Source organism: Sapajus apella, unplaced genomic scaffold, assembly GCF_009761245.1.
Source record: "Sapajus apella isolate SASKATOON/1434 unplaced genomic scaffold, GSC_monkey_1.0 scaffold35, whole genome shotgun sequence".
Classification (NCBI taxonomy): Eukaryota; Metazoa; Chordata; class Mammalia; order Primates; family Cebidae; genus Sapajus; species Sapajus apella.
The window spans coordinates 11,928,543-11,940,893 of NW_022436975.1; the positions used below are offsets into that span (position 1 = coordinate 11,928,543).

The following is a 12,351-nucleotide window of genomic DNA, read 5'->3' on the forward strand; positions in this document are numbered from 1 at the left end:
TCACTGCAACCTCCGCCTCTCAGGTTCAAGTGATTATCCTGCCTCAGCTTCCCAAGTAGCTGGGATTACAGGGACCCGCCACCACATGCCCAGCAATTTTTGTATTTTTAGTAGAGGTGGGGTTTCACCATGTTGGCCAGGCTGGTCTCAAACTCCTGACCTTGCGATCCGCTTCCCAAAGTGCTGGGATTACAGGCGTGAGCCACCGTGCCTGGCCGTCTCTGTCACTTTATAAAACATAATGTGTAGTAAAAATAAATATTACCCAACTTTGTAAAATGGGTAGCATGCTGAAAGACCTTAGTTTTTACTATTTCAGTTGTAATTAACAATGAAACAATCAAGAGACAGTATCCCATCCCTGCAAGAGCAGAAACTTTGAATCAGCTTTGGAAGTTGAATCAAGTCTCTGCTACTAACTTGCTGTGCAAGCCACTTCCCCATTTCATGTCTCAGTTTCTCTTTCTGTTTAGTGAGAATAGTAGTAGTACCAATCACATGAAGTTATTGTGAGCAGTAAGTGAGTTAATAAATGTAAAGCGTTAAAGTGCCTGGCAATGTGGAAAGTGCTCTAGACTTTCATAATTATTAACTGAGAAAAAGTACCACTGGGAATTTTATATTTTCTTCAGTTGTAAAGAGTAAATGAAATAGTTACTGGTAAGAAATAGTCAAGAAATATTATCTGCTGTTATTTAAAATGGTGATACTGTGACATGTTAAAAGCCCCATAAACTGCATACCTCTGTAACCCTAAGGTGAGCAAGCAGTCCAAACCCACGCCATCTTGGCCCCTGCAACTTGTAGTAAGTAACTTAAGGTCTGTAATTTCCACCCTCCCCAGGCAATGTGTAAACTAACGCTTATCTTGACTTCTGTGAACCACTTAAATAACAATCGGAATGTCCAAAGTCCCCTGGCCCTCGGAAATACCTGAAGCCCTTCACCCTCACCCCCTGCCCAGGAGGTGGTTTACAGAATGTCCGGAGTCCACTGGCCCTTGGAATGTCCAAAGCCCCTCACCCCACCCCTACCCAGGAGGTGGTTTACGAGGTCTTTACACCCTCCTTTCGGGGCCACCAGTTGGAGAGACGTGAGTCCTCCGCGGCCGCCGGCAATAAAGACCCTGCAATTTGGTATACTTTTGTCCTGGTGTTGATTTTCTATGCTCGCTCTGGTACAACAATATGTCCATTTTATTAATATGCAGAGGAAAAAATTAAGATGACTGAAAAGCTAAAAACTTTAGGTAATCTTACTATTTAGGGTTCTTGTTTAAAAATTATATTTATATTCTGAAAGCTGAAGAATCTAGCCAGATTATTCTTCTGTGGCTATAGCTGATAAACAACTAGAAATTAGTCCAATATAAAGAAAAAAAGATAATTGGAAATCTAGTCATTCTTTACAACAAATTGTTTAATGAATCTTTTTAGACACTAACTGCTTATTTTCTGTTGACATTATTAACTTACCATTTGTAGCATGTTGATCCTTATGCCCTGTGTGTTTTTAAAATACCAAATCAAAGATAGAGCTCATGAATCAAATTATTAATAGTTTTCAACCAAGCTATAGGTATAATACTTTGTGGATATATTGAAATCTTTTGTTAGCAACTACTGTCATTAAGACTATCCATTTTCTGTTCTAATTTTGATAGTTTTAAGGTATACAATAATTATGGGTAAAACAGGTAATATCGTTTAATGCTGGTCCTGATAACTTTAACATTTTCTTTTGTTTTTTGAGATAGGGTCTCATTTTGTAGACTAGGATAGAGTGCAGTGCTACAATCCCTGCTCACTGTAGCCACAAAATCTGTCCCACGTGATCTTCCCACCTCAGCCTCCCAGGTAGCTGGGTCTACAGGCGTGCGCTACCACACCTGGCTAATTTTTTGTATTTTTGGTAGAGACAGGGTTTTGCCATGTTGCCCAGGCTGGTCTCAAACTCCTGGGCTCAGGCAATCTACCGGCCTTGGCCTCCCAAAGTGCTGGGATTACAGGTGTTAGCCACTGTGCGCGCCTGTTTAACTTTAATGAGCTCTCTTCCCTGCCCCTCCATCGGATTTGCTCTTTGCTTAATAGGTTTGAAATTAGTCAACTTTTTAGGCATGACTCAGTTCTAAGACAACTAGCAAAACAGTTGTTTTCAGTATAGAATACTAAACAACAGTGTTCTTCCTTTTCCTTGAGTCTTGCGTGTAAATAAGTTAGTATGGCACACCAAGTGGAGAGGATGGACCTGAGCCTGCTGTCGGAAGCTGGCATAGGCCAAGCTTGTCCAACCCACGGCCTGCATGCAGCCCAGGACAGTTTAGAATGAGGCCCAACACAAATTTGTAAATTTTCTTAAAACATTATGAGATTTTGTTTTCTTTCTTTTTTAAAAAAAAATCTCATCAACTGTCAGTGTTAGTGTATTTTATGTGTTGCCCAAGACAGTTCCACTTCTTCCAATGTTGCCCAGAGAAGCCAAAAGATCAGACACCTCTGCTATAGGCTATACTTGTGGGGAGAGATGAAGGAGTAGACCTGAGAGTTGTTTGGAAAACTGTAACTCATGTAAACTACCAGCTGGCTTCACACTAGGTTTGCTAATGGTGGGCACCGGCAAATAAGGAGGCTGAAAGAGAAGAAAAGCCAAGGATCTTTTTCTCTTCGGGTTTACTGTGTGTTCTCCATTCCTCTGGCTCCAGCCCTTGCCTGGCAGGCCCAAGTGGTCTGGTTCCTGAGCTCTGATAACCTGTTTCTCTCTTGTCTTTCCAGCCTAGGGGTGGTAGCAGCTTCCTGCTATTTGTAATCTCTGGGTTTATTCCCCATCTCCTTTGGGTTTTGGGGGGCTCTTTCTTTACTGTAACCAAGTCCCTACATTTAATTCCCTATGTGCTGTGTACTTAAGTGTGGCTTCTCTTTTTCTGATTACACTGACTGGCATACCATTTTTTTTCTTTCTAACTTTTACAGTTGGTTGTAAATGACAAAAATCTACCGAGATGAGTTTAAATAAAAGGACAATTTATTATTTTAATATTCAGGTGTGTCTCAGAACCTGAGGGCAGGGAGCCAGCTGGGTCAGCCTGGAACCAGAGCTTAGAGCTCTTAAGGAGGGCACACAGGAAGTTCTGTTTCTCAGTCTCCCATTCTTCGCTCATTGTCTCCCATTCTCTTCTAATGCCTGTTTCATTTTTCTCTCTGCCTGTTGACCATTGTTTTTTATTTCCATATCTCCATGATGGGAAATGGCCATTGTCAATAGTTCCAAAGTTCATTACCATTCAGGAGAGCAGAGATTCTCTTTAACTCAATTCAGAGTTTCCTACGCAGGAGAGTTTATGGGCTCAGCTTGGTTCAGGCCCACTTATCTCTTGTTCTGTCCACACTGTTCATGGGCCCCAAATCACTTTTGTACAACATGGTTTCCAAATTGGTAGTTGTAGGGAGCACTCTGGGTGAGTACTCTATGTAGCCATCACCAGAATTTCCTCACACCTAGGTATTTTAGCCAGTCATCATGTCCTTATCTTCTGTCTCCTGTAATGATGCATTCTCTACTGTTTATAAACCACTGACTCCTGAGCTCATAATTCTTCTCAGCCTGCCTCTCTTGCTTTCTCTTCTACTTTTCCCTAACACTTATGGACTCTACATGCCATCAGGTCTTTGCTGTGTGCTGCTCCCGGAACACTTAGTACCTTTTCACATCCTCAGTCTTTCTTTTCTCAGAGGATGTTATTGCTTGATACCTCTGCTTATTACAGTTCTTTTCTGAACAACTATCCATATCCCAAACTTATAGCCCCCATTTAAAAGAAGTGAGATTTGATACCCACACTTGTGGAGAAATGTTGTTAACAAGAAAGGAACAACAATAAAAAATGCTGAAAAACAGCCAGGTGTGGTGGCTCATGCCTGTAATCCCAACACTTTGGGAGGCCGACGCAGGCAGATCACGAGGTCAAGAGATCAAGACCATTCTGGCCAACACGGTGAAACCCTGTCTCTACTAAAAATACAAAAATTAGCTGGGCATGGTGGCGCGCACCTGTAGTCCCAGCTACTCGGGAGGCTGAGGCTGGAGAATCACCTGAACCCGGGAGTTAGAGGTTGCAGTAAGCCGAGATCGCACCACTGCACTCCAGGCTTGGTGACAGCATGAGACTCCGTCTCAAAAACAAAACAAAACTGAAAAACAGACAATGTGGAGTATCTGTATAGGCACAGAGTTTCAACATAATGCTCAGCACCAGTATGGATTCCTAGTAGCTCATGCATTAGAACTTCATTCCTCATAATCAGGATCAGTCCTAAAAAGACAAAGTAAATTTTATGGAGGATAAATGTAGGAAGCCCTGCCTTTTTACCTGCTGTGTGTTAAGGGAAACTATATAAATAGTTTTTATTTATATAGTTTCCCATTTATATAGTTTCCAGTGTACATTTATAAATAGATTGTTTTTTGTTGGGGTCATAGTCCAACCATGGCTTATGGTTGGACTATGTATGTCCAACAGCCTGTTATTGTAGAATAAAGATGGTAGCTATCATAAACTATTTTTTTAATTGAAATTTTATTTTAGATCTAGAAAATGAATGTAAATGTACTCTGTACATTAACTATGCAGAGTCAATATTTAAGATTGTTCAGGATATTTGAGTTAATGAAACTTTAAAAAAAAATACATTTATCTGAAGCAAACAGTGATTACCTGCTTCTGACAGGTGGCCCTTTCTCACAGGGGCTGTCATCGTTAAGTCATGTGGGTAGTTTAGACATTCTAGTGCATAATAGGGAATAATAATTATACCTGACATATTAAATACTGAGTGCCAGCTACTATTCTATTTTATATGTATTCATCCTTTTAATCTTAAAAGAAAATCTCATGAGATAGGTATTATGAATACCATTTTACAGATGAGAAAAGATAGGTATTATGAATACCATTTTACAGATGAGAAAACTAAGACAAAGAAGGGGCTTAACTTGCCCAGGATCACAGAACCTAGTAAATGTCGATTATGAATGCTCAGTAAGGGCCGGGCGCGGTGGCTCAAGCCTGTAATCCCAGCACTGTGGGAGGCCGAGGCGGGTGGATCACGAGGTCAAGAGAGCGGGACCACCCTGGTCAACATGGTGAAACCCCGTCTCTACTAAAAATACAAAAAATTAGCTGGGCATGGTGGCGCATGCCTGTAATCCCAGCGACTCAGGAGGCTGAGGCGGGAGAATTGCCTGAACCCGGAAGGCAGAGGTTGCGGTGAGCCGAGATCGCGCCATTACACTCCAGTCTGGGTAACAAGAGCGAAACTCCGTCTCAAAAAAAAAAAAAGAATGCTTAGTAAATGACACAAGGATGATAATGATCTAGAGACAATTGGAATGTGTACCTATTCAGAGTATTTGATTCTGGAAGGCTGGAAGTGAATAACATCTCTGAAAAAATAAGCATCACTCTCTGAAAATGGCAGGTAAATGACATCTTGACTTTGACTCCACAGAAATTTATCTGGCAGCCAAATTGGCTGTTAATTGAAAATGGGTCTGGGAAGAGAGCCTCAAAGGCAGGGAGTAACAATTTATCACATATAAAAAAGAGAAGGAAACCTTTCTAAATGGGCTTAAGCATGTATACATCTAAGGAAAAGGATTTTAAAATGTTAATATTCCAGAAGAGAAATCAAGTTTTTGGTTTCTGTGTTTGTTTCTGAAGCTTCCAAGAGACTAGGACTCAGTATTTTCATCCATATAGAATTAAAGGGTAAAACCTACATTGGACCCATATGTGAGAAGGTAATTGGGAAAGAGTTATATTTCTGAAGCTGAAATTAAAGTGTGTTTGTTTTTGTTTCATTGGATAGGAAAACAAAAATCATAGTTTTTCAGTAATCAACAACACTTGTCAATTTTTCCTTTTAAGAAGTGTATTTCTTTTCCTACCACCATTTTTTAATCTCATGCCTAAATATAGTACAATAGGCTTTTAACTGGTCTCTATGCTTCTTGTTTTTTTCTTTTTTTAAATTATTCATCCTGACCTGGTTGATAAGTTAAAATGTCTATTCTGTTATGACACTTCCCTGGTTTAGAAACATTCTTGATTTTCACTTAACAGATTTATTTCAAATTGGATGTATTTTTAGAGACAAAATTTTTGTTTAAAGATTTTAAGCTTCACGATCTCTATCTGCTTACTTCATTTATTGTTTTGTTTTTTGAGACAAGGTCTCACGCCACCCGATCATGGCTCACTGCAGCCTCAAGTTCCCGGGCTCAAGTGATCCTTCCCCTCTTCAGCCTCTCAAGCATCTGGGTCCACAGGCACATGCCACTATGCCTGGCTGATTTTTTAATTTTTCATAGAGATTGGATCTCCCTATGTTGCCCAGGCTAGCCTCAAACTCCTGGGCTCAAGCAATCCTCCTATCTCAGCCTCTCAAAGTGTGGGATTATAGACAACACTGCACCACTGGGCCCAGCTGATCTGCTTAATTTGAATAAAGAGATGAACATACTAAAACCCAATTCTAGCTAAATTAAAGCAAAGGGAATATTCTGTATCTGTAGTTGTATATGGAACCTACAGGAGGTTGGAGACTTGGAATTGGGCAGGAACAAAGCATCTTGGAGGCCAGAAAGCAGAAACTGTTAAGGGTCACCTTGCAGCAGGGGCAGTGTGCTAGCTTCACATCTGCTCAGATGGAGTGGTCACAGGTCAATTTCTGTATCTTTAGCCCTCTGCTCAAGATATCAGTTCCAGAGAGGCAGCATCTGCTTACTGTTGCTAGTCTTGCCTTCCTTACTTGCCCACCATTGGTGTCAGGAGCATTCATGGATCTGTTTCTAGTTAGGAGTTGTTTTTTGTTAATTTTGACATTATGAGCAAAGTAGATAGTTTAGGATTGTGCTTAAAAGCCAGCCCATCCTTGACAATGGAAGGAAAAATAATTTTTTTTCTCTCTCGTTTCTAGGTAGAAACAATAGATTCATGAGAAGGCCTCTAGTCTGTCAGATACCTTGTTGACATGTAGAATTTTGTGCTTCAGTACACTCCTTTTCAGTACTGAGTATTTCAAAGAACATCTGTACCATACTTAGCAACTGGTTTCTTCCCTCAACTAATTTCATTTTTCATGTCATTAATGGATTTTCTGTGTATCCCCACCCTATGGCACAGAACAGATATGAATATATATACATATAGCTATGTTATAAATCTGTATGCATATGTAGATGAATATATATGTAAACACTGTAATGGTTTTATGTGGCATAATGTTACAATTTTTCATTTTTCAGTCTGATACATCATGACTCCTGGTTCTCTTTTCTCTAGCTTTCCTGTATTTCTAAGCCTGAGAAACGTGAACATCATCTTAGTTTCTTGGTATTCATTAGGCCTGTGGGACGGAATAAGTAGCATAAAACCCCATCAGGTTTTATATCATAGGACAAATTACCTTTGTTTTTCACCCTCCTAATCACAGTTGGGGAGTTATGGGAGATGCTAAACTGGAATTCTAACATCGGGCAGTGTGCTCTTCCCTGGAAAACTAGAAGTTGTTTTTCTGCCAGGATGACATTTGGTTTTTGGTGACCATATGTGTCTTTCCTTCACCCTGACTCTGGTCTAAATACTGATTGAACACACTCTAGGCAGTAATTATTTGTTATAAGAGATACACTACTTTCAGAGTTGTCTTTAGAGCTGTTTGCTCTTCTAAAATTATTCCCTATTTTTCTACTACTGTTTTGATGATTGAATGAGTACTTTCCAAAGATGACAAGTGCAAATTAAAAGCCAAAGTAGTAAACTTGTAAGTGTAAAGTCTGTATTCCCTTTGCAATCCTATTTCCCCTTGCAATCCTATTTCCCCTTGCAATCCTATTTCCCCTTGCAATCCTATTTCTTGTAAATTGCCTAAAATCATAGTAAGTTGAAAAATGTGTGCAGAAAGTTCATTTCAGCATTCACTATTTAGTGAAAATGTGAGAACAACCTAAATCTGTAGGAATAAAATAACAATTTAGTAAATTATCTATACACAAAAGGATATTATGCAAACATCAAAAATAATGGTGTATTTTTATGTTTATTGATTTACAAGGATGTTTGTGATACGGAATAATGTCTGTGATATATTATTAAATCAAAAGCAACTGTGGCCTGGTACGGCGGCTCTCACCTGTAATCCCAGCACTTTGGGAGGCCAAGGCAGGTGGATCACCTGAGGTCAGGAGTTCAAGACCAGCCTGGTCAATATCTCTACTAAAAATAGAGAAATAGTGAAACCCTATCTCTACTAAAAATACAAAAATTAGCTGGATGTGGTGGTGGGCACCTGTAATCCCAGCTACTGGGGAGACTGAGACAGGAGAATCGCTTGAACCTGGAGGCGAAAGTTGCAGTGAGCCAAGATCACACCATTGCACTCCAGCCTGGATGGCAGAACGAGACTCTTGTCTTTAAAAAAAAAAAAAAAAAAAGGCAAATTGCAGAGCAGCATTTATATGTTCCCATGCAGAATTGTATACTTATTTCTACATGTGTATTTATTCATGGAGCACTTTCTGGGAAGTATATTAAAACATTGGATATAGCTAATGGCAGATTTGGAGATTTCTTTCCTTGCTAATTATTCATGCTGGCACAATACTATGATATTGAAATATACCTATCCCTTTTAGTGATTTTTATACCATATGAATGTAATTTTTAAGAAATTTTAATATTTAACATTTGTGATTAATAATTATGACTCTTGGATCTCTTATTTAGTTTTTATGTTACTGAGCCTGCGAAACATGAAGACCACAGTTGGTTTCTTCTTATTGACTCTGCCAGACTTTAGAATCTTAGTATTTTAATTATGTTCTTAGGTATGACTTATTAGCACCTCTTCCTTAGCTTATATATTTTCTGAGAGTAGGCACTGCATTTGTTAAAGTCAATCTGTATATCACCTAGCATATCATGTCTTGAAAGTAAACATTCTGTTTTTAATTCTTGAATGTGAGCTATGTTCTCACTAATTTTGTAACAAATCATTTTCTACTCTGTTTAGGTGTAGAGTTCGGTGCTCGAATGATAACTATTGATGGAAAACAGATAAAACTTCAGATATGGGATACGGTAAGTATAGGAAGAATGCACTCTATGATCTCAGTAAAGTTGCTTTATAAAGGTACATTGTACGTTTGTTTTGTTTTAATGTTATTATATGCCTGTTATGGTTTGTTAGACACTAACCTGCAGCCATGATATGAAATGCGCTGGAGAAGATTGGTTTTTCTTATGCACTGTTTTCAATAGATGGGCCCCGGGTGTTGGTGTTAGTGAGCATATCTGAGTGGATGCTTACGTTATGTGGTATTAAATGAAATGCTCTAGAAACTGTGTTTTTAAGAAAAACAATCAGCATGTCTCAAGAACACATAAAAAGTAAAATAAGAATATCAATATTATATAATAACTTATTCTGAAAGCTTATTATTGTACAAGTTTTAGTCCTAACCACTTGAAGTCGTGTTGCTCTTAATCCAGTATCCTAATTCTGTCATTTACCCTTATTTATTGAGTACCAATTACATGCCATACAATACTGTTTTTAATGGTGGTTTCTCATCTGAACCACGGTATACAGAAAATGATTTGAGTGACTATTTTCTCTATTCTCCCATCCTAGATGCATAAAAGTGAAGTTACTATATACATTGGGTGCTTTAAGGTAGCAATTTTCAAACCATTTTGTTTCAGAACTGCTTTATACTTTTAAAAATTAATGAAAACCCCCAAAGAGCTTTAGCTTATGTGGCTTGAAGGTATTAATATCTACCATCTTAGAAATGCAAATGAGAAACTTATCAAATATTCAATCATTAATTCATTTTAAATTAATAAATTTATTGTTAGGGTAACCAATACAATTGTAATGGAGTTAAACTGTATTTTTCAAAAAAAAAAAAAAAAAAAAAACTATATTTTTCTGGTAAGACTAGTGATATCTGTCTGCCTAATAGAAGACGCTGGATTCTCGTATCTGGTTCTTCACTGAGTTTTACGTATGTTGTTTTGTTGAACTATATGAAGAAAATCCAGCCTCACACAAATAGGCAGTTGGGAAATGGAACACCATATGGACCCTTAAAGAGTCTGAGGAATCCCCAAGGTCCTGGGATCACACTTTGAGAACCACTGCTTCAGGACATTAGGAGATAATTCTTCACAGAACCCCAATTGAGAAAACCTGGAAGGGTCTTCTGTGTTTCAAAGATCATTTTCTCTAAACTAGTAAAGGAGATATAAAATACATGGGATAACCTTAAATCATCATACACCCATGGCCTATTTTTCTCAAATCACTCAGTTTGTTTCTCACTTGTCATGTATAGTAGCCATTGAAAGAAGAAACCTTAGAGAACATCCAGTCTGTGAAGACCCCCTAGACTAAGCAAGTTGCTGAAGGCTCTTGCGGGACCTGGGTTTCCTGATACTTCCTGTGTGTCACAGTTGTCCCTTAAATAATAACCCTACATTTCTATCTGGTCCTGTCCTTGAATTGTCCACTTGACTCTGGGTTCTTGTACTTTTTTGCCTCCTCTTCCTCAGTGAAGATTAATACTTTCACTATTCCTTAGCGGGTTTCCCACGGGAGCCTCAAGCATCTCAAAACTTTTGATTTGCATTCTCTCAGGCAACATCTCAAAACTGCACGGAAAAGATCAAAATAAAATACACAAAGTCCCTTTTTTCCTAGAGGTTTAAAATTAATAATCTCCAACCAAAAGGAAATATTTTCTGCTTCTATATTAAAAGAGTTTCTCTCTTCTTGTTTTTGAGACAGGGTCGCACTCTGTAACTCAGGCTGTAGTACAGTGGCAACAATCAGCTCATTGCAGCCTCAAACTCCTGGGCTCAAGCAATCCTCTCACCTCAGTCTCCTGAATAGCTGGTACTATAGGCGTTCACCACCACACCCAGCTGTTTCTTTTTTTCAGAACTGATTTACATAAACTATGTTACTTGTTTTAGCTTATAACCTTGTGTAACATACACCTTTCCATTGTGTAGTGTGAACCAGACTACTTGTTGTTCCTCAGTAAACATATTTCATTCTTTATACTGTTGTATAAGTACTTGCATTGCTTGAAGTGCCTTTTTGTTTGCTTTTCCATTGAAAGCAGCTAAGATGTCAGCTCTTTTGTGAAGACTTTTTTGATCCCCATGGGAATAACTTACTCTTCCTGTAATATTTTGTGCATATCCCTGTTGTTACTCTGATCCTATTGTCATAGCTTTTTGTTCTCATATCTCCCGTTCTCAGAGTAAGCGTTAGGAGAGGAGGAACCACCTATATCTTATGCAGCTTTGTATCCTGTATTCTTAGCTTGGTGACTGATACATACAGTGTTTGGTAAATTTTACTTAATGAGTGAATAGAGAATCTCATTCTGTCTAAGCAGCTTATAGGGTCACTGGCTCTGTTCAGGAGACATCATCTACTGAAGTACATGGTTTTGGAAAGGAAAGATTAATACAGTAATGATAATTATGTGATATTTTAGGCATAAACCACTTCATTGTCTTGAGGTTATTTTAGTTTATTCACTTGTTCTTCTATTCTTAAAGTAGTCCCTTTGTTTTTTGAAACTTGAGTAAGCCATTCATTTCCTAGTTGTCTCTTTTGTAGATTAATTCATCATGCATTCTTTTGATAGAAGCCTGGTTTTTTGTTTTTGTTTTTTTAGCTTGAGTTGATTTCTTTACACAACAATAAACTTTCAAAATAAATCTATAATAATTTCTTATGCTGGACAGTATGAGAAAGGAATAGAAAAAAAAACCCTTTTTTGTGTTCCTCTAGGAGAGCATAGGGCTCATTTGAGACTGTGGTCCCTTTAAAGACATCATAATGCCCAAGAATTCAAGCACTTCTACAAGGAGAGCTCCAGGAACCAATGGTCTGTTCCAGATTTAAAGGACTGTTTTAAAAAGTGTAACTTATTTCTTTTGGAGGTTGTTTCTTGAGTCTTGGTCTTATAGTTTTCCTTTTTGTTATTTTTTGTTTTGGTTTGGTTTGGTTTGGTTTTGAAACAGTGTCTTTCTTACTCTGTCGCCCAGGCTTGAGTGTAGTGGCACAATCGTGGCTTACTGCAGCCTCAAATGCCTGGCCTCAAGCGATCCGCCCACCCCAGCCTCTTGAGTGGCGGGGACTACACGTGCAGGGCACCATGTGCAGCTAATTTTTTTAATTTTTTGTAGAGATGGCGTCTCCCTGTGTTTCTGGTCAGGCTTTTCTCTTATTTTCATTGACTTTCTTTTTACTTCATACCCAACCTCCAAAACTT

The 12,351-nt window shown here is 38.6% G+C and overlaps 1 protein-coding gene across 1 annotated transcript in view; it reads left to right on the forward strand.

Annotated features, from left to right (window-relative positions):
* RAB2A (RAB2A, member RAS oncogene family) overlaps positions 1-12,351 on the forward strand; it is an 86,941-nt gene that overhangs the window by 34,097 nt on the left and 40,493 nt on the right. Inside the window, exon 3 of the mRNA XM_032296166.1 lies at positions 9,069-9,136. Coding sequence (XP_032152057.1) covers positions 9,069-9,136 — 68 coding nt within the window. The remainder of the gene's footprint in view (positions 1-9,068; positions 9,137-12,351) is intronic.